The 24,827-nt window shown below is 40.0% G+C and overlaps 1 protein-coding gene across 4 annotated transcripts in view; it reads left to right on the top strand.

The window, feature by feature from the left end:
• VPS13B (vacuolar protein sorting 13 homolog B) overlaps positions 1-24,827 on the top strand; it is a 430,899-nt gene that overhangs the window by 402,120 nt on the left and 3,952 nt on the right. For all 4 annotated transcript variants that reach the window (XM_066178010.1, XM_066178000.1, XM_066177992.1 and 1 more), the window contains 8 exons: positions 512-711; positions 3,243-3,361; positions 4,511-5,325; positions 9,542-9,718; positions 10,694-10,864; positions 17,483-17,659; positions 20,101-20,203; positions 20,872-21,121. In XM_066178010.1, the coding sequence (XP_066034107.1) occupies positions 512-711; positions 3,243-3,361; positions 4,511-5,325; positions 9,542-9,718; positions 10,694-10,864; positions 17,483-17,659; positions 20,101-20,203; positions 20,872-21,121 (2,012 nt within the window). The remainder of the gene's footprint in view (positions 1-511; positions 712-3,242; positions 3,362-4,510; positions 5,326-9,541; positions 9,719-10,693; positions 10,865-17,482; positions 17,660-20,100; positions 20,204-20,871; positions 21,122-24,827) is intronic.

Here is a 24,827-nt window from a genome sequence, read left to right as displayed (position 1 = left end):
CAATGTGTGTTTTAGTTATGGCAAGAACTTGATGCTCTCATGAAGTGTCAAAGTGAGAGACTCTGGAAGCTATTGGAGCTAATTGTGAGGTCAGGAGTATGAACTTAAATATTTGTTTCTGGACTTTCGGGTCTCCCTGGTTCCAGCTGTCAAGGTGACTCAGCTGTAGGAAATCCATAGGCAGTGGAGTTTTGTTGACATCAATTCAATCCCATGGAACATTTATATTTCCTCAGATTTGCAAATGTAACATAAAACATATTGTCAAAAGTCTGGTTACAGTAAGTTAATGTCATGATCAGTAGAACATTATTTCTGTAAAACTTTATGAAATAGAAAGAGAAAAGGAAATAACCCAAACATATAATATTCTAACCAATAGAAAAGCAATGGTTTTATTTATTAGGAATATTTCAGATGGAAAAGTTTCTCGTTTGTGCAAGCATAGATGAGTTTTGATTTCATACAGGTTTTAGAAAGCTCTGATCTTGTATATTTTATAAAATTTCAGATACACCAAAGTTTGAAGTTTACTGTAGAAAGATTCCAGCTGAATGTTCGGTTCATCATGAACTTTACCATCAAATCTCCAGCTATCCAGATTGCAAAACAAGAGATTTATTGCCCAGTATTCTCCTGAAAGTGGTGTCATCTGATGAATTAGTAAATGAATGGAGTGATTTTGTGGACATCAACAACCAAGGAACACAAGTAAATCATTATAAACTACTTCCTAGTTAACACCACAAATGGTTGTCTTTCTGACCTGCACAGTGCATTGTTCCTCTGCAATAAGTGTATCCTTTCTGTTGGTTTAAGGGATTTTATTTAACTCCTGGGAACTCTCCTGCTTAACTAAGCCCCTTCCTGTGGAAGTTTTAGAACACAGGCTATCTTCTTCACTGTCTCTTTTTTAAAATAGCTAGATTGAAAGTAGAGGCTTTATAACACTGATCTTTTTATCTTTTTAATCAGCCTGGTGTTGCCTGGAAAAATCAGTCTAGAAAATTTCTGGGCTCTGTAAGCAAAGAATGCCACAGGATCCAGGAAGATTTGGTGACTTAATTATCACAGGATTTTTATCTTTATATCTGGCAGGAATCATCACAAGGGGTTATTCTCCCTCTGTGTCTTTACAGAAGCTGCTCATGTCTTTCTAAAACAAAACAACCCCTCCTTTTTCTTTCCTTCTGTTATTTTTCTCTGGGTCTTGAGGTAAATGAAAGCTTCCTTGACTGGAGTAATTCTTTTTGATGGGAATTTTTTCCATCTTTGAAGTCATTAGTTTACATGGAATCAACATAAACTGCTTGGCTCTTTGAAAGAAATACTAGTTTCAGATGTTTTCCCTGGGCACCAATCACAAAATGCTCTTGATTATTGAGTGTTATGTTATATAGCAAGTAGTTCAGTTCCATTCAGCAAGCCAGTCAAGCAATGCAAGGTTTCAAATTTCAGTCATTAATGTTATGCCAGACCAGGGTTCTTTGTAAGTATCTGGCTCCTAGAAGGAATTAGATGCTAAGACAACATTTGGGGATCATTGTCTACTTGAACAGCACTCCAAAAAAAAGTATAGCCTTCTGTTATTCAAGTTTTAGGATGTACATGTTGAAAACTTTCCCAGGATTTCTAAGTCTGTCTTTCTCTTCGAAAGCTATGAATATAAGTGAATAAGGAATATACTAATAGTGTCTCATGGAATTCAGTTGAGGTTGTGAAATAATGGATTTGAAGAATCTTAGGTAATTTGTATTTCTTCTATGTAGTCACAGATAGGCGCTTCTTTTTCTATTAGAAAGTAAATTTAAAACTACCTAAAATTAATGAAGTATTTATCATCAGAATCATCTGAAATTGGAATTAAAAAATGAACAATCTTCAAGATCAGTGGAGGTTTATATAGAATAATTAGAGTTTTGAAAATTCTGTAAGTGTCCTTTTTTCTCCAATCCCATGTAGGATAGTGAATCTCTTCCAGACAAGCAAAGGATTAAAACTGACATGTCGAAATTAGAAATCCTCTTATATGTAGTTGTCAGAAGAATAAGAGATTTGATTAATGAAATTTAATTATCTGTACAAGATTATTATGAATAGCCTAACAAGAATCAGTTTAAGTGCTGATCCTACTAAACTTCCAATTGTTATTGCTTCTGGTGACTTCTTAAGAGCAGTAAAGATTCTTGAAGACAAATAGCTGTTTATTTTACCTGTGCTAGCCCAGTATCTTTGTGTTGTTTCTCAAGTTTGCGTTCCTCTTTATTATAGCTTCTGTCATTGCAATCTAGTAAACAATTGTGTTGATAGTAACCTTACAGGAAAAGAGAAACCAGCTTGCTCTAACAAGGACTGCTGTGAATTATACAAACCTTTAATAGATCTTAATCCTTTATATTCTGGAGAAACACAAAACTTGCATGGAAATATTGCAGAATTAAGCTCCAAAAGCAGTTCATCAGTTCTTTAAGTAGGATATTCCTAAAGACAACTTGTCTGGAATGTAAGTTTGTACACCTGTAAGCAAGACACAAACCTGTTGTCAAATTCCCATTTTTCCTGTCTTTTTAGATGCTTTCTAAAGCCTCTAAGGCATCCTGCCTTTTTGTGCTTTCCAATAGATTTTTACCATTTCTTCATGGCAGCACCTTGCCTCTGAAAGTGTTCTTACAAACCAGTTTAAGTGGCTTAATAATGTGTTCAGTCTTGAGTTGTTAATCCAAGTGTTCATGGACCCAAAATGTTACTTATTTTTTAGTCTTCATGTGTATACATCATGCTATCAGCCATTCATCCACCCAGCTCTGGCCTAGGGCATAGCAACATAATGTTAGTTTAGGGTTTGTTTTCTAGAGGAGAAAGTGGGAATTTTTAGAGCTCCAGGAAAATGCCTTTTTTCTTAATCCAAAATCACTGATTAAAATTTCCTTTTTATTCTTCTCATATAAACTACACCCTCCCCAGCACATCTTACTTTTTTTCTGGAGAAGTTTCTTATTAAAATGTATTCAGTTATGCAATTGAATGATGACAGGCAAATTTCATCTCCCTGTATAACTGAAATACTTAAAGTATCAGAGTAGTTGTTTTCTGAATTATTAAAATCTAACTTTTTTCCTGAATCATATCCTGATTTGAGCAAAAGATCTCAACCAGAAGGCATTGTTAGCATTAATTTAATTTATGGCCTTAAAAATAGTGATTTCAGTGACATTCCATGTGTTTTTAACCCTCTCCTCTAGATTGTGTTCTTAACTGGCTTTGGCTGTGTTTATGTGGACATCACCCATCACTGTGGAACATTAGTCATAACCTTGGCCCCAGAAGGAAGAGCAGGACCCGTTGGTATCAACCTCAACAGGTACCTAAAGCATGTAAAAGATGATTAAAAGCATTCCTGAGAGCTCAGTCAGCTTTCTAAGTGTTCACTGACGTAGAAATTTTGGCTTAACTGTTTGTTTTGTTTAATGCTGCTGCATGCTCTGTACCATATGTTTAGAACATACGGCTTTGTATATCACAGTTAAAAAGGACAGTCTAGCATCAGAAGTCATGTCACTTTACGGTAAACATTAGATGACTGGTACAAAGAGAGGACCTGAGTTGTTCACCTAAAAAAAAAAGATGTTTTCCATATAAATTAATTTTGAGTGTGTTCATCAATTTAACCAGGTTCTGCCATCTGTAATCTTACAAGCTCCCAAAGATTTAATACACAAGAGCTGTAGAAATAGCCTTACAGTTAGTAATTAATCATGCTTGATTATAACACCCTTCTTTAGAAGATTTCCCCACTTCCATAATACACCACAATCTGGTCCTCAACTTCTTTCAAGTGCAATTATAGTACTACTTATTCTTAAACTGCAGAATGCGTGGGCTCCAGCAGTCCTGTTACAATTAGAGTGGAATTTGTTGGACTGTTGTTATTTGCATTGTAATTAAGTATTAATCCCCAAGAAACTGCTAATCAGCAGTATCTAATAGTCCATTTGCTAGTTAAACTTGGCAATGGGCAGTTTACGTTGCAGGGGGTGGTCCCCAATGCCATCAGAATGAAAATACTGCAGTGGCTTCATTGGAGGGCACTCACTGCATGTGATGTGAAATGATTATCTGTAATAGTCACCTTCAGTGGAACAGCTGAGGCTGTACATGAATCGTCAGAAAATTGTATTTGTGGTGTGCTTTAATATCGGTCTCTGCAGCAATTGTAATAGGGAATTGCTGTGTAGGTAGAGATGTTCCTGTCCAAACTATCCTGTTGATTGATAAAAAAGACAGACAACCCTGGCACCGATGTATACTGTCTCATTTCATAGAAGACCTCCTGGGTGGTACTCACTGTGGTGATTAAGGTTGCCAAATCCCAGTAACATTAGCTGGACTTGCACAATGAGTTTCCCACGTATTATAGTGAATGTCTCTCTTGAGAGCTCTTCGAGCAAGCAAGATGCCAGGTGAACTCAAAAGACAGGAAGTAATAAAACTTCTTTTCCCTCCTGTCTAGAAGTCAAGAGCAGACCCTGTCACTGAAAATGTTCATCAGTCAATTAAGTCTTGCTGCATTTGATGATATTACCAACCACAAAGTGTCATCAGAACTCCTGCGTCTCACAGCAGACAATGTTTTCCTCCACATGGCCCCCACCACCAGCTCCCTGTCACAGGAGTTCCAGCAGGACTCTGTGGAAGGCCTCCCACAGTTTCATAGTCTCCAAGTGTATTGTGAAGACTTGCAACTGGACAATCAGTTGTACAGCAAATCCAATTTCCATTTTGCAGTCCTGCTGTGCCAAGAAGAGAAACATGAAACCACGCAGTGGTCAAGAATGAACAATCTCATTGTTTGTAACAAAGATTTGGAAAGCTATAAGGAAAACTGCTTCATAAAACTCTGTATTGCTTTTTCCGAGGAAGAGAATTTCGTGTTTCACGTAAATGACCTCAGCTTTGAGCTCAAACCAGCTAGGCTGTATGTGGAAGACACCTTTGTTTACTACATTAAGACTTTGTTTGATACATATCTTCCAGAAAACAAAACTGCTTGTAAATCCATGAATGCTTCAGATACTACCCTGACAGTGCCTGAACAAGTGAGAGAGCATGCAAGAGCTTTAGTCAAGCCAGTGAAGCTAAGAAAATTAATAATACAACCTGTTAATCTCCTTGTCAGTATTCATGCTTCCTTGAAACTGTACATAGCCTCAGATCACACCCCTCTCTCCTTCTCTGTGTTTGAGCGAGGACCCATCTTCACCACAGCCAGGCAGCTTGTCCACGCCTTGGCCATGCATTACGCTGCTGGAGCACTTTTCAGAGCAGGTCAGTACTTTTCCTTAACGAGCAACATTTTCACTGATACCAGGATTCTGTGACTGTCGCTCAAGATGAGTACCCTAGAGATGTTAGCCATACAGTTTTTGTTCTCCTTAGATGCTGTTTGATAATGATACTTTCAGACACCTTTCAGGTCCTGTCATACAACAGAAGGGAAGTCAAATAGCTGAGCACACACCAGTGAAGATTTGCAATGTTGTGCTAAACACTAGCCTGTCCACCTGAAAGCTTTAGCCACCCGAAACCCTGAACCCAGCATAAAAACGTGTTCTAGCTGACTTAGGTTTTGTCATTTCATATTATAGCACTAGTCAGAATCAACCCACGTTCCTTACATAAACTCCCCAAAACAGTGTTTAATCAAATTATTCGGCATGTTGCTCTGCATTCAGAAGTAAATTATAGACCTGAATGTTGTTTTGTTGCTAAAGCCTCTTTTGGCTGCAGTTTATGATTAGGAATCTGTCTTTCTTCATATAGCCTTCGATCTGAACTGGCACACAGATGTTTGTTGTCCTTTGATCCAAGAACCATGAAGTTTGCTGTTAGTAACTTTTCCCCCTATAGGATCAATAGCAAACAATTAGTCTTTTTAAGTTACCAGGTACATTTTGTTTTCCATAAACACTAATGTAGAAATAATAAAATCTGGTCTCTGATGTGTCTTGGTGCAACACAGAATTTGTGCCTGAGACAGAAGGAACCTCCTCCATAATCACATAAAAATAACATACTCCACACTGAAACATGGGATTTACTTTCCTGCAGTACTAATAGTCAGATTTTCTGAGATCCAAATACTTCCATTTGGCTGGAAGCATAGCTGCAACCTGACTTCTGTACACAGTTTCCAAAACTGTACACGTGTATTTCATCTATTTATAGATGCTGACCTTGTCTTTCACCCTGTGCATACCTGACTTGCACTGCTGATTGTGACAGCAGTATGCACAGTTGTGCCCCAGAACAGTGTACCAGTTCATTATTTTCTTGCAATATTATGCTTGCAAAATTTGCAGGTTTTTCTTTTTTACCATTTGTTTGGATTTGTTTTGTAGTTAAATCTCACAGTACAGAAGGGCAGATCCAGTCGCTTGGTAATTAAGAGTGAAACTGTGGCCAAATATGGTCCACAGTGTAAATGCTTCTCCCCCATCACTTGCTCTGGGATCAATGATGTATCTCAAATCAAGCAGATTTAAGTATTAAGAACTGAGGTTTGCTTTGGTGGAAGTTCTCTTCAGGAAAATACAAATGCATATATATTTAACTCCCACGACAAACACTAAAATTAAAGTGTATTGTTTGAAAGGTGACACCATGATTAAAATGATGAATTGTACTGATTAATGTTTGCTTTAGCAAAGAAAATGGTTTATGTTGAAGACTTTGTGACACTTGTCAAAAAAGTTGGCTGTGTCAACAAAGTAAAAAAGGAAGGAAAAAATCAAGCAGAAAGCTTCGTATGATCTGCAAACCTTGAGTGTTTTTCTCACCATTAGCACAACTGGTCTCTTACGGAAGAGGACCTTGTGCTCCTGCATTTTAACTACATTAATCTGGAATATGGGTTGCTTGACCCACCTTGTGCTCACCACTGTCTCATGCATAAATCACTGGTAGCGTCTGCAAAGACAGCCTTGCCATAGAGCCATACCTTGTACTCAGGGACACTCTTTTGCCCTTAGCTGTGTGCAGGACCACTGCTGACCTGTGGGAGGGGGCAGGATTTGCCCCAAAGCTTGCTGAAGGGGGTGCATCAGACTGCCCCATGCGTTGCGAAGGAGTGGTCAGAATCCATTAAAGCCATGAATGGGGCTGGAGAGCTCTGTTCAGATATGCCGATTAGCGTTGCTTATCTCAAAAAAGCCAAATTTGCAATAGAATTCTCCTTATCTAATTAAGTTGTCCCCTATATAAAAGTTAATAAAATTCTATTCAAAAATATCACTGGTACCACATCTGACCCTATAGCTGTCTGTAAAGAAAATCAGCTCTCTGCTAATACAGTCATATTTATTTCATGTCAGTGGATATAATTACTATGCGTAAGTGGGAAATGGTAACCTGACATGATACTGTATTTCTGCAAAGCAAAATGCCACACAGAGCTTGTGAATTGAGGGGTTATTCCTGGTTCCTCATTCTGCTGTTCCTGACTTAACTCCCACACCTTCCTCCTTGGGTTGGGTGGTCCAAGCTAGCAGTGAGGAACTGTTGGGTTTGCTCTGAGCATTGACCAAGGAGGGTCACCCATGCTGCAGGTTGCGCATTATTCTCATATGCTCTCCAAGAGTGAGCACGATCCATCCAGAGCTTCCCAAACCTGACAGGCGGGGACAGATTACAGCAAACCATCCCAGGCAACCCCTCAGTTTTGTGTTTAGCTGTTTTCATTCCTGTTTTTTACCTGTTTTACATTCCTGAAATGCTGGCTGGGCCAGCAGGCAAGTGAATTGGGAGTCCCCCATGTCCCAGGCTGGCGGTGCCTGCTGGGGATGTTGCAGGGCACCAAGGCACTAAGCTGCAGTGTTCTGTAGCCACTTTCCATCACACCACCACGTCGGACAAGGAATGTCAAGAATATTTAGGGGGGGAAAGGCTCTAAGGAATTATTGCAATAATATTGATAAGAAAAAGCAGAAGGAACATCTCTATGGTCTGTACACACCTTCCCCACCCCTCCAGCTTTTCAGCACTTCACACAGTGGCAAAGATAATTTATGAAAAATCCTACAGCGAGGGAATGGCCAGCCCAGCCTGGAGCTCTGGCTTCCCCTGGTCCTGGCAGGAAAGGACTGCCAGGGGATGCTCCTTTCTAGGACAGCAGGACCACAATGTGTTTTGCAACTCTGTTCATTGCATTGCCGGTAGCACTTGGGTCTTGTTCTTGTAGTCCATCCCCCCCTCTCTCTTATGTCCACTCTGGTTCCTGCTTTTTTATATTACAAGTACTGGAGTTTTCAACCAGCCAGAACTGAAATGTGGGACAGATTCAACAAGAAAAATAGATTTTCCAGGAGCTTACAATGATACTATGAGATTAATTCATTTCATATGAGTAACATTTTCTCTTCTGTTCAGTTTCATGATTCAGCCTTCCACAGGAATGACTGGGAGGGGTTAAAAGAAAACAAGAAAAGCATCTGGATAGCAGGAGTTTTCAATGATGAGTAGGGCAGAGCGCAGATCAAGGGCCCTCATGGGAAAGCAGGAGGCCAGTCTGTCCATCCCTCAGTCTCCTGGCCCTGTCACACCTTGTGCCACTCTACAGTGCCAGCTGAAATTTGTGGTACCAGGGCTCAAAGACCTAACAGTTCCTGTTTCACATTTATTGCCATTTCTGAATTGCTCTCTCTGGGCTGCCAAAAAAAGAGTTATGCAGCACTGTTTCCCTAATAAATCTGCTGCCTACCAGCCTGAGAAAGACAAGACCTGCAAATAGCTTTCCAGCAACAGATTGCTGCGTGCTCAGCCATCCAGAAAGCTGCTGGCAACCCTGCGTTTATATAGGAAACCAGATCTGCAGATACTTCTCCTGGGATATGCATAAGGAATACTCCCCTATGAGTAACCTAATCAGCATGTAGATGTCATTGCTGTTTACACAACTGTACTGAGCAGAAGACATTTGTCTGGCTTTCACTGCACTCTGAAAGAAAATGATCAGCTTAGGAGGGTTGGGGTGGATTTAAAATAACTTCTTAAGCACTTGTCAAAAATCTGCATCCCTTTTCCTAACACTCCATCAAGCAATTGACCTGCACACTCCCGTAAAGCAGTACATTGTATCAGTGTAAACTCCCTGTCACAATTCTATCACATAAGGATGTGAAATCACAACGCTGCCTTATAGTGCCTAAACCCAACCATCTGAGCTTGCAGTCCCATTCCTCTGTAGCTGTGAGGCTCTTGCATCCGTCTCCCTTACACACTTTTAGCAGAAATACGGGAAGCTCCTGGAAGGAAGTAATTCTGAAGCTATTTGTGAGTTTGCCAAAAGGATTTCTTTGATTTACGAAGTATGAAAGATTGCCATTTCTGAATTCATAGTGGATGAGTTATTTCCTGTGTTTTGCTCAAAGGAAGTTCATCATGCAATGAATTCTAGTGTGAAAAAGATAATTAAGGAATAACCTTTTCACAACTGCTGCTTCTGCAGTTTTTGCAGCTGTAACATGTGTCTGGTTTCTCCGCACAGGCTGGGTTGTTGGATCATTGGAAATTCTTGGAAGCCCGGCCAGTCTGGTGAGAAGCATAGGGAATGGCATAGCTGATTTCTTTAGGCTCCCCTATGAAGGGCTGACCAGAGGCCCAGGAGCGTTTGTCAGTGGAGTTTCCAGAGGAACAACGTCATTTGTAAAACACATTTCCAAAGGTAGAGCTTTCACTTTATTACTCCAACTACTGCTTTGTTGTCACGCATTGTTAAAGTTTTAAGGAATAAAATCCATCCATCCTTCAGTCTCCTGGCCCTGCCATGTCGTGTGCTGCTCTGATAGTGCCAGTTCAAATTCCTGGTACCAGGGCTCAAAAACCAAACAGTTCCTGTTTAACTAAGCTAGGAGGGTAACAAGCTCACATGCAATGTCTCATGTATTAAACAGATCACCACTTTACTGCAGTGCATGAGAATGTTTCAGAAACTTCAGAATTTTAAACCTCCCAGTGGGAAATAGATATTCACTCAGCAAGTATTTCATGTGATAACTGCAGAAGTATTAAAGGTGTTCTGCACTTCTGCTAGCCATCAGAAATTCTACACTCGGTCACCTCATCGTATTTATTAAAAAAAAAAAAAGAAGTAGATACAGTTGTCATAACTGTGTGAGTATGTGGATAGGATTTGACAGTGGGGCTGGCCTGCCATGGGAACAGGAGGAGCTTTTCCTTTGCAAAGCCTGTACAAACAGTGCCATCGCGTGGCTCCAGCCGCCGCACAGACGCAGGGGCTGCCCCGGCGCTGGCTGCTGCTCCAAGCCTCCACTCCAGCCTCCCACAGGACGCAGCCTCACGGCTCCTTCTGTAAATATTTGTTTACCTTTCCATCACCCCCCTCTCCATTTAGATTAGCTTTACACAAGTCAGGGAACTGGAGAAGGATGTTCAGATGAGCTTCTGTTCCTACCGACCAGGCAAACCTGGAGCAGGCTAATGTAAAAGGCATGACGCGGACCACAGCAGCGGCGTGGTGATGCTTAACAAATAGTAAAGCATGTTACACATGGGTGACTGTTCCCTTGACTTGCTGTTCTGCTCATAAGCTCACTATTGCAGTGAGGCATGCAACATCTCCGTGGTTTAAATTAAAGCATTTTGATCCAGACCCAAATGTATATCTCCATGCATTTAGGTACACTGACGTCAATTACCAATCTGGCAACAAGTCTTGCTCGGAATATGGATAGGCTGTCACTGGACGAGGAGCATTACAACAGACAAGAAGAATGGAGAAGGCAGCTTCCAGAGAGCCTGGGAGAAGGACTGAGACAGGGGCTCTCTCGTTTAGGCATTAGCCTTCTAGGTAATGTACTATTAAATATCAAGTTAAGTGATAATACTGTTTTCTAATCTGCTCACTAGCCTTTTCTATCTGTGAGTTATAATTTCAAATTCTGGGGGGTTGGTGTCTTTTTGTGAAAAAGCCTCACAGTATGTATATTAGATACTGTTTATCAAGATTTAGTGACTTTTGTGTATGATTTTTGCTGATAAAATAATCGCAGATATAGAATGGGTTTCTTTGCACTTTCTTTGTGAAATAATATTTTCACTCGTACATGATGTAGATCTGAGTGGGAAAAAAAGAATAATTCTGCATCGGGCAGCGTGACTTGTAACTAATTCAACATGAAGACGTCATCTTGCTGATGCTTGCTTTCCAATGAATTATAGGAATGCCTTCTGAACCTGCTTGTTTTTGCAGCACTGTAGATATCAGAGATTCTTGGTTTTGTTTGAAAACCACTTCAACTTAGTGCAGATGTTCAGTAAGCTTTGATGAGGAATTCTGCTTTTACAAAGAGACCCAGATCATCCTGATTCAGTGTAATTTTATTCATCAGGCAGCCAAGTGATTTGGTTAGAAGTAAAGATTACTCTATCCATTTCAAAACAGTACCTAAAAAAATTGAAAACTAATCCGGAGTGGAAAAAGTCTCTGTGAGAAGTTTTGCAGTAAGGGGCTGGATTTTCTAGGTTACTTCGACTTGTCACACAGCAAAGGAATGCAGAACTGTATTGTTTGGCAGAGTTCCTCAGTATGGATTAAACAGTATGAATCTCTTAGAGATCAAAGTGACCAAAAGCAGTCCAGTGCAAAAGGTTAGAAGAGCTGAAGCTTGAAAGGATTTGTCCTGTTTCCTAATCTTCAGTAGTGTACACAACTCCTAAATTTGCAACCGCAACCCTGAAAGCCCCAAAGAGGAAGTGGTAAAAATGTTACAAGTTTGGGTTAAGTTGCTGGGAATTATTTTAAGCAATAACATTAGATGATGTGAAGCACTGTCATTTGATAATGCCTGTAAACCGGCAAGCGAGTGTCCTGGGAGAAATGTGGATAAAGGAGAAATTCCATATATTAGTAGCCACTGTCCCAATAGTAAGCTGTTACTGGTGTTGCAAATCAAAGGCAGTTTGGAGAAGGTTTTATTTTTCCTTCTTCTTTGATTGGACTAAGGGCAGTCCGGTTGAGTTGCTGGATGAAAGATTATACTTTAAGAAGCACTGTGTCAGCCTGGTGTGTATGTGCTGGTGAAATGGTTTGGTGATCTTGGCTCAGTTATTAATAAAACATCAAGGTAACGTGGTGTCTATATCCCCTTCACTGACAAACCAGAGCCCTTCACAGCTAAAAACATCAGCTGTGCAGCCTGAAGTAAAGTGCAAAACTTTGTCGCTTTGGCTGTAACAAGGCAAAGTTTCTGCTGTTCAGGAGAGCTGGGAACTCCTCACGTACATGCACAAATGCACCATTCCTGCACCTCTCTGCGCACAAGGATTCCGTGGTTCCCAGCAGCACACCCGACTTAAAAGCAAAACAAAAACATAGAGCTAGAATTCCAGTGTCCCTGATTTCCTAAGAAATCAAACTTCATGTTAGAAACTTAGAGCTTCATATTAGCATTTAAACAGAGCTCCTCCACAAGCTAGGGTCTTGTTTTTATTCCTGCTGTTATTATTTAGAGATTGCTCCCTGCTAAATATCTCTTTTCTTAGCAGTAGGGTCAGTGAAGCACCCAGATAAATAGCTACAGCTACTGTATAGCTAGTGTGGAACTCTCACTGAGTCTGGAACTCTCACTAAGGGGGAAATCAGAAATATTCCAGTTACTTTGTATCAGTTTTTTAATTAAACCTGATTTTAAAAAAGCGTGTTTCCTCTGTATAGGCAGCAGCATTCATATGAATTCTGTCAAGACCTAAATTATGGATAAACCTATGTTTCAATTTTTACAAACATCTCAGAAAGCTGCTGCTGTCCTGATCAGTTAGTTTAAAGAATATTGTGGCTTCCCCCAAAAAATAAACCCGTCGTAGTTGAAGGGGTGGTATCACAGTGCTGCTTTTTTCCCCCAGCGTGTTCAGAACAAATATGAACATGCTTACTCGAAAAGCACTTAAGGTTCTTCATACATAAAAAAGTGAAGTGAAGCTGCATTTATTTTCCTTTACAGGGATGAAAAGTTTGATGAGCACAGAGATGCAGAGAGCACGACTATTTGAAGCCATAATTTCTATGACTTCCTAATTGTAAAATTGAAAAGTGTGAAGGAGATTTCTACAATGGTCATAGTACTCTCGTCTTCGTAAAAGCCATCTGACCTGTGCAGGCAGCTAAGACAATGGCACACGTAGATTTTGTGCCTAGGTGAAGTCATGTAAGAGCCCTTAGTTCACTGATACGTTGTGGTATCTACCCAGAACATAGAGTTGCCTTTTTGATTTTTCTGAAAATCTGGCTCACGGTGGCCCTGATTCAGCAGAGCACTTAAGCATGTGCTTAAGAGCTTTGCTGAATCGGGGCCAAAATCATGTACTCTCATCTCCTCCTCAGTGCAAGTTGTTCCCTGTGGTACATTCTTAAGTGCTTTGTCCTGTCTCATTTTAAATGACTCAAGCACTGTCAGGGTGTTGTTTGATTTGATTGTTATCTTTGGCCAGCTGTTGTCTTCTTTTCTAGTTTGGGGGAAATTTCTGGGTCATTTTAGTAACACTTGTGCATGAAAAGAAGCGACAGCTTATGATAGGTGTGTTTTTTTCTTTATGTTTAGGCAAAAATGCACTGAAAACGTTTGTAAAATATTTAGATGATTGACTCCCCACCAGGGAACTATCTTTTGCATTTTGTGTGACAGGGTCAAACGTAAAATAATAATTTATAAGCATGTAAAAGAGACTATTGAAAATACTGACTGTATTTTCAACCGCTGGTCCTAGTGAAAAATATTACATTGAAGTGGCTGCCTTTAGGAAGTTGAGCATATCTGAATAGCCAAGAAGCTGACAACTATTCAAAAAGCTGGTTTTTACAGTGGCAGAACTGTTCAACATTTCAGTTATTCCTTCCTGATTTTGGGGAAGTGAATTGAGTCATATTGCCTGACAGTGTAACTGTCCTGGTAGAGAAGGCAAAGCCTGGGTTTCAGAAGCTCAGATTTTTGTTATTACAGGTGGTGGTGGCTGTTCTTGCTGTTCATTATCACTGAATCAGGGCCACTCTATGTTTGTCTATCTACAACACAAGATACCGCAAGCCAGAGCTAATCCTGAAATTGTGTGCTATTCCACACACTAATTGTGCAACTACATTAAGGCATAGCAACAGGTGCTCTTTTCTTTGAGCTGTATTTTTATGTGATGTTTGCTGTGATGATATTATGCTTCAGCCCTGGTTTTGGTGTGAAACACTTGCGGCAGTCCTGAAAGACAACAGAGAAAAGGAAGCAAAATGGCTTCAGCTTGGCCAGCTTCCAGCCTCATGGCAAATCATGGCCAGTTTCCCTTAGTGGGGGATTTTTTCCAATTATGTCTTGCTCTGAAAGAGTTTGACACAAGCAATCCGAGCTTTGCCAAGGTCTGTGAGTTGTACTGTGCTCACCAAACTTTGTCAGTCTGCGCACAAACCAGTTGCTGTCCGTAATCAAATTCTTCTTGAAGTAATCCAGTGATGTACTCTGAACTATCTGAATTTTGTAGCTATCAAAGTAACTTTTTTATTGTTACTGAGCAACATGTATTAACCAGAGTGCACCCCATCTGATGTTTAGCAGATGTTATGTTGTTGCTGGAACCTCTTTGGTCCAGTAATGGAAGAATATGTTTTTGTTTTGTTGCTTTGGTGTTTAATTTTATTGAGGTTTTCTTTATACATGCATAATCTGTGTGTACATATGTGGACATGCATATAAAATCAAATGCCTAGGGTAAGAAAAAAATAAAAATGGAGAATGGTCTCATTTAATAAAAAAATACTGGTCAAGGGACGTTACAGGGAAAGGACAGGGGACAGCAGTAGGTCACCATGCGAGAGAGAATGAGAGTGGGAAGGGAGGAACCACTACATGTGGTTTCATGTTCTGCTTTTCTGATACTCTACTGAAATCTTGTCAGAGAGAGACTTCCTGTGGTAAGTTCATCCCTCATGGTGCTCATGCCAAGAACTCTGTTAGAATGCAAGAAGCCACAGGGGCACAGGGAAGATGTGCTTTGCACGGTTCCTGGTGTGAGGAGTGCTCTGAACCTCACACATGTGTCACTACTCTCTCACTCTTGCTAGGTTTTGAGGTTGCTCAGGCTTTGCCCTATGTTTTTTTCCCTTTGCTCACACATGCTGCACACAGGAAAGGAGCTGCCCAGATCTGGGTTCCCCACGCGAGGGTGGTAGGACCAACCATTCCTCAATGAAAGGAGCAAGGTTATAGTTTATTTTGTGATTTGTCGGCATGGCCACAGCACGTAAATGAGTTATGGCAATGAGTTGCAATTCAAGATACGGAATTACAGAGGAAGAGAAGATCACTGGTTATCTTTTTTGCAGGTAGAACAACAAGATTCGCAAAAGGATTTGAAGTACAAAAGGGCACTGTCTTCACAGACAAGTACAGAGCATGCATAAAATACCAGAGTAACAGAAAGTGTGGAATTACTAGAAACAGGATAATTAAGCTATAGATTATTTGGGGCATTATATAAATATTCTTATATAACACAGTCACAGCAGTTTCTATTCTGTTTCCTTGTCCTCGGAGCCTAATTCCAGCTGAGCAGTGCCTGCAGCATACCACAGGTCCTTTGGAGTAGGTTCTTATTTATTGTTACCTTATAACTTTGCTCAAGTGTATTGCAGTAAATAATTTACTAGTGCAAGGACTTAGGTGGATTACATTTTATAAGGCAATAACTTCTGTTCTGAAAGTGCAGTTGTTGTGGATGACCTCAATAGATAGGGTGAAGGGGGTCACAGGATAGTATAATACTGTAACTCAGCAGAACACCAAGTATTGTTTCATGCCTTCAAATGCATCCCAATTGCACAAAAGAAAAGACTGGACAAACAATCCCAATTGTGTAATTGTGGTGTTGGGATATTATTTTAGTGAAGCAGCAGGAGCAGCTGGTAAGCACTAATGAATTGAAAATTGTATCGTTTCAATGGCATGGCATTAAGGAAAAAGTTTCATGGGCTTTGTGTTGCAAAAGGTGAATGTTCAGCTGCACACTCAGCTTCAGTGAGTGACCTCAATTAAAACCAGGCATCACTTCAAAGATAGACCAGCATTTTCTGTGGAAATATTATACATTTGTCAAAAGGCTAGTCCTACAGAATTTGGAAGAATTCTCTCTTCAGAGAAGAGGAAGGCATTTATTGGGGATGCAAGTTTTCTGAATTCCTGACAGACAGTATTCCAGGGACAAGGATCTGGGGAAATGTGTGCTGCTTCTCAGTCTCGTCTTTTCTTTGGACAGTGACTGTGCACAAATACAATATTAGTTATTTTTGTTCAAAGTCAGCAATTTCTTCATTTATCCAGCGACAGTAACAAAAACCATCTGAAAACCAGTTAGCAGCTCGCTGCCTAGTGCACATCACGCTGGAGAGCACGAGGCCAAATACCTCGGTTGCGATTGTCCAAATCTGTGTAATTATGCCTGGATTTCCTTCTACATACAAAGCAAAACTTGCAAAGATGTCTAGGTTGTGGTGAAAATGCCTAGTAACCAGGGTGACATTCAGTCCTACTCCTTAAATAATTGTTTTATCTTGATATTTGCAGCTGCAGGTGCAAACTGAGACCTGACCAAGAAGCCTGCAGGCTTGCTTTTTTTTCTCTGAGCAAAGCACCTCGGGTCGGGCAGACTGGTGTCGCTGTGTCCAATCCTTGTACCCTTAGCGATCTCCAAATAGCTTATCTATCAAAATTACAACAACTAGAGACATGTCTGTGCTTAAGTGGCTAGCATAAACTCAAGATCAAAGAAATGTACCACCCCACATACCTGTTTACATTTAGGAAGATTTAAGTCGAAGTTCTCTGTTGATACTAAAAGCTGGGAAGGTCACTATGTCACTTGTAAAAGTTTGACCCATGCACATTAAAATAAAATATGATGGTTTTCACAAAAAAAGTAACAAAAAGTCTCAAAGACTAATTCTGCTAATCTCAGTAATATATCAAAAGTTGCATTAGCTTATGAACATTTCTGGCAGTGGAAGAGGATATAAAAATGATCTATTGAATACAAGCAGTTTTTTAGTCTCATGAAGTCAGTCTCGCACTTACGTGAAAATCTTATTTCCATAGCAGCTCATGTCGTCTAAAACTGGAGGATTTTATTCCTAACCCAACATTTTCAGAATTGTGACACAAAATCAGCCATATTAAATTAACTCAGCAAATGCGTTTAGCATAAGTAGTTGAAACCTTACATACTGTAAGGTTAGGTGATCTAAATGCTTAAAAAAAAAAAGGTTAAGATCTAACTTAACTGAAGCTAAAACAGTGTTTAGCTAATTGGTCATATGGAGTATAAGAGTGGGGTACAATCTCTAATCCAAACAATATTCAGGTCCAGTAGTAGGATTTCCTCTTATTCTGGAATATTTATCTTCACTACTTACTGGAGACTCTTGTTTTTTCAGGTGCAATTGCTGGGATTGTGGATCAGCCGATGCAGAATTTTCAGCGAGTATCTGAGGCCCAAGCTTCTGCTGGGCATAAAGCCAGAGGGGTCATCTCGGGTGTGGGGAAGGGAATCATGGGCGTCTTCACAAAGCCCATTGGAGGGGCAGCTGAGCTCGTCTCCCAGACAGGTTATGGTGAGTTTCACATTCCCAACACCTCCATTTAAATTTTAAAATGCTATTCAGATACAACCTGTTGTGTCTTACTTATCCAGCTCAGTATTGTGTGACTTAGAGAAAGGTTTAGAAATTCCACCGCTAAATACTTACAAATGCTCTGCTGCTTTTCTGAAATGCCATCGTGTTGTGCTTCTCTCTTGTGTTACTGATCAGCGATGTACAACCACAGAAAACACAGAATGCAGAAAGCATGAAGTAATTCTTGGAATACAGAATTAGTTACAGAAACATATGTGCTTGCAAAATAGTTTTTGACATAAAAGGATTAGAGCAACACTATGTCCAATTAGAGTGTTATTTTGAGATCGCTTTGTTATGGCAGGGAAAGAGTTGGGCTATCTCTACACTAAGAGTCAGTTAGATTCCTGGGAGAAAGAAGTGAGTCATGTAGTAGGAGCATCCCCTTTAAACTGGAGCTTCACGAGACGACAGTCCTATTTTCAGTTACGTGGGTAACCTTAGAGCAACCAGAGGTGAGGTTTTCAGCTAGACAAAGCACTTAGTGGCACTGGTACTGAATCCTTTCAAATTGATGGGAACAATTCTGGACAAACAAGAAGTGTAAAAGATAAAAATAAAATATCAGAATGCACTAATTTATTTGTCTCCAGTATCAGTAAGTCACTTTCAGTTTGAATATTTAAGAAGAAATGGTGGTTGGAGGGAGTCAGGGAAGAGAAGCCGGAAATTGATAGGAGGACAATGTGTCAATAATTCCACTTCACTAATTATACCAGACAAAGCTTGAATATTTAAGCCTTTAATCACTAGCAATATTTGTCCCTGTGCTGTGTTGACTGGAATATGATTAGTTCTCATAGAGCTTAAGTTTAGGATGTTACCCACGACATTCACAGCTCATTCCATCTTGTAAAAGAAATAATGAAACAATTCTTTCAAATCAACTTAATCTTGTTTGTATGAGCATAAATAGTAATTGTATCCTGAATTATACACCCTATAGGTGTAAAACCCATTTGAGCAAAATCAGAAGGTTTTTTCTGTTGTCGGCCATCTCTGTGTTGGCTTTGCTGCCCAGGACATTATTATTTCTAGATTTAATTCTCCTGCTGTCTTTATCAAGAAACTCATAGTAGTAGAGGCACACTTTTCATTGCAGATATGGTATATAAGACATCATGTTTTCCATGACCATGTGACAAAAAGAGTTAGCCAGGAAAAAACATAAAACTATATCAATAATAGCTGACAGTGTCTGAGAGGAAAATACACAAAAGTTCAAGTAACTCTTACCCACAACTGGATTGGAAGTGGAATTGTGCCTCTTGGGGGGGACCAAGGGGTGGAGGACCACACAGAAATAAACACATGTTCTCTCTGTCTCCATCTGTAAATAACATTTTCACTCACATAATGCTGAGAACCTCGGTAAGCCAACTGTTACAACTGGGATGCAGTTTTTAAGTATTACCATCAACATGTGTGCTAAAAATTAAAGGGTTTTTTTTCATTGCTGATGTTTTGTTTAAGTTATTATCCATTGTGTAAGAGGGAATCTAAGTTATTGACACCCTTACGCAAAAATGCCTTTGGATGCTTAGACAAAAGAAAATCTTTTCATTTATTTGTAAAGAAGTGTATTTGTAAAAGAGTAACTTTGCACCAAACCATATAACACTAACAGACATGGAGTAGGTTATGCAGCAAGCACTAATGTAAAAAATTTAAAAACTACTTAATTTGTGAATTTTTTTGCAACCCACTCATTCTTTCTGGTGACCATACCTCATCACTGAATGTTTATAGGCCATCTGAAATCACACATACTGTACCATCTTCAGCTTTGGAGAGTCTCTTTAGAAACCCACTTAACTGCTGCTTGTAGTCTCCATTCTGTGCTGGCACTAAGAAGAATTCACAATAAACCAGATGCCCCAGGAGATCTCATAAATGTACATGGATCTGTGTTTAACAGCTGGATTAAGTAACTGAACGTTTAAATGCAGTATCTAGGCAAACTTGCCTTCTAATTTGTACCAATTGTGACACGTATATGAAAGTATTTTAATATTAAGCAAGAAAGTTAACAATGGTCTTGATTTTTTCTGCATAAATCCTAAGTGATGTGTCCAATCCTGTTCTGAAGTGATGGCTCTCGGGAGTGTTATGTTTCTCTTGATTGCAAGTGTGGAGCTGATTCATAGAACACACAGTGGGGTTTTTTTTGTTTCTTGCTAAAGCAAGATCATGAGGGTTACGTGCACAACTCTTTCATTGTAATATTTAATGAATTATTTTAACTACAGCTTCCAGAGATGTGACATCATTTTGGATCTGCAGTGTTTTATGAACTGCTTTAAACAGATGACATCACTGCAACACGTAACTGCACTGTAGAAAACAACCACTAAAAAACCTGAATTCTCTTATCACAGGTATTTTGCACGGAGCTGGACTTTCTCAGCTTCCCAAGCAGCGCTCTCATCCGAACGACCAACATGTTGAGCAGGCTCCAAACAGCCACGTCAAATACGTCTGGTAACATTATTTAGACAATTGCTCATTTTTACATCCACATTGTTTATTAATAGGTTCTGGCCTCTGGTCAAGTTAACAGGAAAGGCTTCCCTAGGAAAGGCTGAGTTATGGCAGTTTGTTTAGGAACATTAAACACAAAGGTAGTGCATAGAAACCCAATCTGCAAATGATGGGCTGCTGATCTGCATCCAGCTTTGAAACTACAGAGCTGATCTTTATTTAATGGTATTCAGTGAGTTCTTACTTACTTATCATTGCACTGAGCCCAAGAAAAATACTGCATATCTCCAGAAACAGCTGTTAGTGAAGATAGCTTTATTTTCTGCACTGAATTTCTAAGCCACTTCTCAGGGTAATTTTTCTATTATCAAGGAGATAGGATGGGAAATAGGCTAACCTAGCACAGATATTAGGCCAATTTTGTGGTGAGTGATTAGGGGGTTTTGATAAGTAACAATTTCACATTCATTCTTTAAATCTGAAGTCGTACATCTTTCAGTAATGAAGTTTTGGAGTACACTCCCTGGCTTATTTTACATCTGTAGGTGATAGCTACAGGCTTAAGTAAAAACATAGTGATCAAAATAAGCCCTGGAGGATCCAATGCACTCCACTGACTAGTTCTTTTTTATCTTTTTTTTTCTTTTTTTTTTAACCTGATAATGCAGGAAAATGCTGCAGTCTCTGGGAAGGCCAGAGGTTCATATGGCCTTAGATGTCATGATTGTGAGTGGATCAGGCCAGCAGCATGAAGGCTGCTTGCTGCTCACCTCAGAGGTGCTCTTCGTCGTGAGCATCAGTGAAGACACACAGCAGCAGGCATTCCCCGTGACTGAAATCGATTGTCTGGAAGATGATCAGCAAAAAGATCTGCTGAAGGTGCAGCTAAAACAACAGAGAGTGCCTTCTGACTTGGAGGTAAAGACCTGAGTACGTTTTCCATTCAAAGATGAAGTTACACTGATGCTGGTGCTTTTGGCAGTGGGAATACTCACCTTTGGGCTGGGAGGCCAGAGGTTGAAGTGCCAAATGAGGAGATCTGTGCCTTATAGTTGGCTGTGTTGCCCTTTGGATGAAGGGAATGTGTCTCCTCCCTTCTGTGTTCTTATTGATCACGATATACCATATCTATGACAGAAATTTTCTGAGGGAAGAAGTAGAGGAAGTCTGAGCTCTTGGTAAGCACCACCTCTTTTCTGAAAAGGTTCTCATGGCTACATATTTACAAGATGGTCATTGTTTGGCAAGTCAGAATTGCACCCTGTGCTTACAAAGTCCCAGCAAAAGCAGTTCCTTTTATTCTTCTGGGAATTCCACTAACAGTTCAGTGGTGCTGATACTCCTTTCAGCGTGCTTTTATCTTGTCTTTTCTAGCAGACTGGTCTTGTTTGGCTGTATTTACTTCCTTAGATCTTCCTTCTTCTGCAAATGCTAGCTTTAAACTGGATTAGTCCTTCTCTGAGACTGGATGCAACAAGTGTTTGCCAGTATGAGCATAAACCCTTCATATTCATGTTCAAGGATGTCTAAGCCATTTGAATAGTGAGGGATTTTGGATTAATTATCTTATTTTAATGGCAGAAGAATGTTATATTTTTACTCTTTCGGGAAACAATGTTCATTGTATTAAATTCTCAAGTAGAATCATATGAGAGAGCATTTCAAAAACGAACATGCGTGTCCCAGTTTTTATAAAAGTGTGCCAGGTAGTTTATAGACTGCTATACCAGAAATTTCTGTTTCAAATATAAGAAAAGAACATATAAAAGCCCTGAGGTATGAGGTGTGACAAAAAGTAAGAGCACCTTCCGTCAAATCCTAACTTTGCTGAAGTCACTGAAGAGTTTTGCTGTTGATTTCAGCGAGGACTTCATCTGTGTCGTGACACCACTTGAATATTTTTGTGAAAGCTTTCTTTCGTGCTGAATTCTCTATTTATATTTATTGTCTTTCCACTAACCTCAGTCTCACAGAGAACTGTTGACTGAGGTTGCCTTCTCTCACCATAAAGCTACATGAGGGATTACTTAAACTGTGAAGCAAGTGAGTAAAGCTCAGGTTTTTTTTTTCCCCTAATGCTGAGTGGCTGGTGGAGGCACGCATCAGACTCTCAGAGTCCAGACTGTCCTGCTTAGTCCAGAGCTACTGTCCTGGAGGGAAGAAGAAGAAAAGTTGTTCTCACTAAGGCACTGGATGCACTCAGCCTATCCTAACCCTAACTTTAGCACCAGCCCAGATCTTTTTTTAATTGGATTGGAGTGTTGTCTTTGCATCTGGTTTTCCGAGGGGTGAGGAGAAGGCTGCTGCTGTGGGGGAAGGGCAGCTTGCCCAAAGGTTGCTGCAAGTGGGTGATGGAGGGTGCAGAGGGTCTGCCTGTTTGGGAGAAGGGAAAGCAAGGGACAGGGAGCCTAATTCTAGTCCCCACAGCTGCTACAGCTGAGAATGTGTAGGTTTTATGGGCAAGTGGGGCCCCTGAATACACAGAGCAACCCTGAATGGCATGTGCAGAGTCCAACCTTCCCCCACGCATGCGCTCATAACACCCTCCTTTGGAGGTACTGGACCCAATATGTCATTTTTTTCTGAAGTTCTGGATGGAAATATGGGAGTCCTACTCAAGTAGGAGCTCTAGGAGCTGTAAGCCTTGAGCCTCTAGCCTGAATACAGCATCTCTTTTGAATGCAGTAAAAAGGTAGGGCATGGGAAAAGTGCCTGTGTCCCAGGTGGAGCCAAGTCAGTGATGGCAAGACAGCAAAAGTTGAGTGATGCTGTACAGAAACAGACCTGGCAAAATATTCCTTCAGAATGCAGACACTGAGACTGAAAATTTTGTGAAAATTTAAAGAAATGTGCTGTGAGGAGAAGCAGTTGAAAGAAACAGAGAATAAAAAATTTTGAATTTTTTTATGTTTGTGAGGAGAAGCAGTTGAAAGAAACAGAGAATAAAAAATTTTGAATTTTTTTATGTTAAGGCAGCTACAAAACATAAGATTTCAAAAAGCTTCATATACAGTTTTAGTAATTACTTAGAATGTTTTGTAATTAATATTTACTGGGTTTTTTTAGTGGATTGGGAGATCTCATACTTGGTGACCTTCTTTCTGCAGCTGTATCTGTGGTCTGGGTGTCACGCGCAGCACTGGTGCTGATGGGAGCCAGAGCTTCCCTTCAGCCTCCTGACAAGAGCTTCTACAAAGTCCTCCGATGTGATTAGGAAAAGGAACCTTAGGAGGAACAAGTTGTGACTTGCAGATGAGCAGCCTCTAAGCTGCAGAGCAATGCCTAAATAGGCACAGCTCCTCAGCATTAATAGCAGGCCGTTGTGTTGCACTGAAGGTGTCCTCAGCTGAAGTGCAGACATGTCTGTGCACGATGACACTTGCAAAGATGGCCTCAATTTTTAGCTGGAAAATGCCCAGTCAGGTCAACGAAAATGTTGTTTTGAGTTTAGCAATACAGAGCTAATGTTATCAAATGTAAGTGATCTCTATTTTTCTGATTAATTTAGTCAAAGATGCTAGAACTAATACAACAAATTGCAACGTTTCATTTCACAGCTATAAAAGTCCACTTTTTTGCATTACTGCTCACGAAAACAATTGCCAAAAGTTTTGTTTCAGCTCTGCCCAAAACAGTTTCTCTCATTCCCTCTTCTCAACTTCTTGGAACAGTTAAGAAACAAAACATGAGTTATTCTACAGCTGTAATCACCAGAGATGTTATAGAGCATATTTTGACTCCTTCAGCAATAGGTTTGCCTGATGCCTTGTTCGCCTTCACAATATATAACTTAATCCATCTGGATAGGAATAGCCTGGATGGATTCTTAAAAACTCTGGCACTGACAAGTTTGTTATTGAAAGGGAAGCATTAATTGTATTTGGATTATCTTCCAAAGTAATTGAGACACTGCTTGTTTCCAGACAGATGTCAAACTCAAAAGGCCTGCTCTTCCAGCTGCTCTTGGTATAGCTCATAACATCAAGAAGACAATAAAAAATTGAAGGACCCTGGAATTTCAGATATTCCAGTTTTTGGGTTGTTTGTTTGGTTGGTTGGTTGGTTGGTTGGTTTGGTTTGGTTTTTTTGTGATATTCCTATGTGTTATCATCTTTGGTGCTGAAAACCAGTCTTTGGATTTCTCAAAGCAATGGAAAAAAATTCCTAAAAAGCTGGGTCTCCCTAGTCAGTGTGCACAGAGGAGTAGATCAGTGCTACACCTACCTGGACCGCACAGCACAAGTGTTATAGCTTCTGTGGAGTTAGAATTGCTGAAGGCTTATTCATTATAAACCATAAGGGGAGGAATTTTTAAAAAAATACTGGAGTTCTTAACCCAAAAAGTATGGCCTTGTAGTATGAAGAGACATGGTATCTGTAATATTCCTCTAGGAGGTGCATTAAGCAAGCCTTGATCGAGTTTTGAAACCTTGAGTGATCTGGATATTAACATGAAAAATGTTCAAAGCAGAAAGTAAGGGCACTTAGTGACAATCTTAGGTCCCATTTAGGAAAAAAATGTAGAATAGCATCAATTCCAAATTTTTCTTGTCTTAAAAATATAAGCCAAACTGAAACTGGCTGCAGAAGCAGACACTTAGTTGTACATGAAGTCATCTAAAAG

Source organism: Chamaea fasciata, unplaced genomic scaffold (assembly GCF_029207755.1).
Source record: "Chamaea fasciata isolate MVZ Bird 193981 ecotype frontalis unplaced genomic scaffold, bChaFas1.0.hap1 SCAF_1, whole genome shotgun sequence".
NCBI lineage: Eukaryota > Metazoa > Chordata > Aves > Passeriformes > Sylviidae > Chamaea > Chamaea fasciata.
The sequence above is the reverse complement of the archived record's forward strand: the minus strand, read 5'-3'. Positions and strand labels throughout refer to the sequence as shown.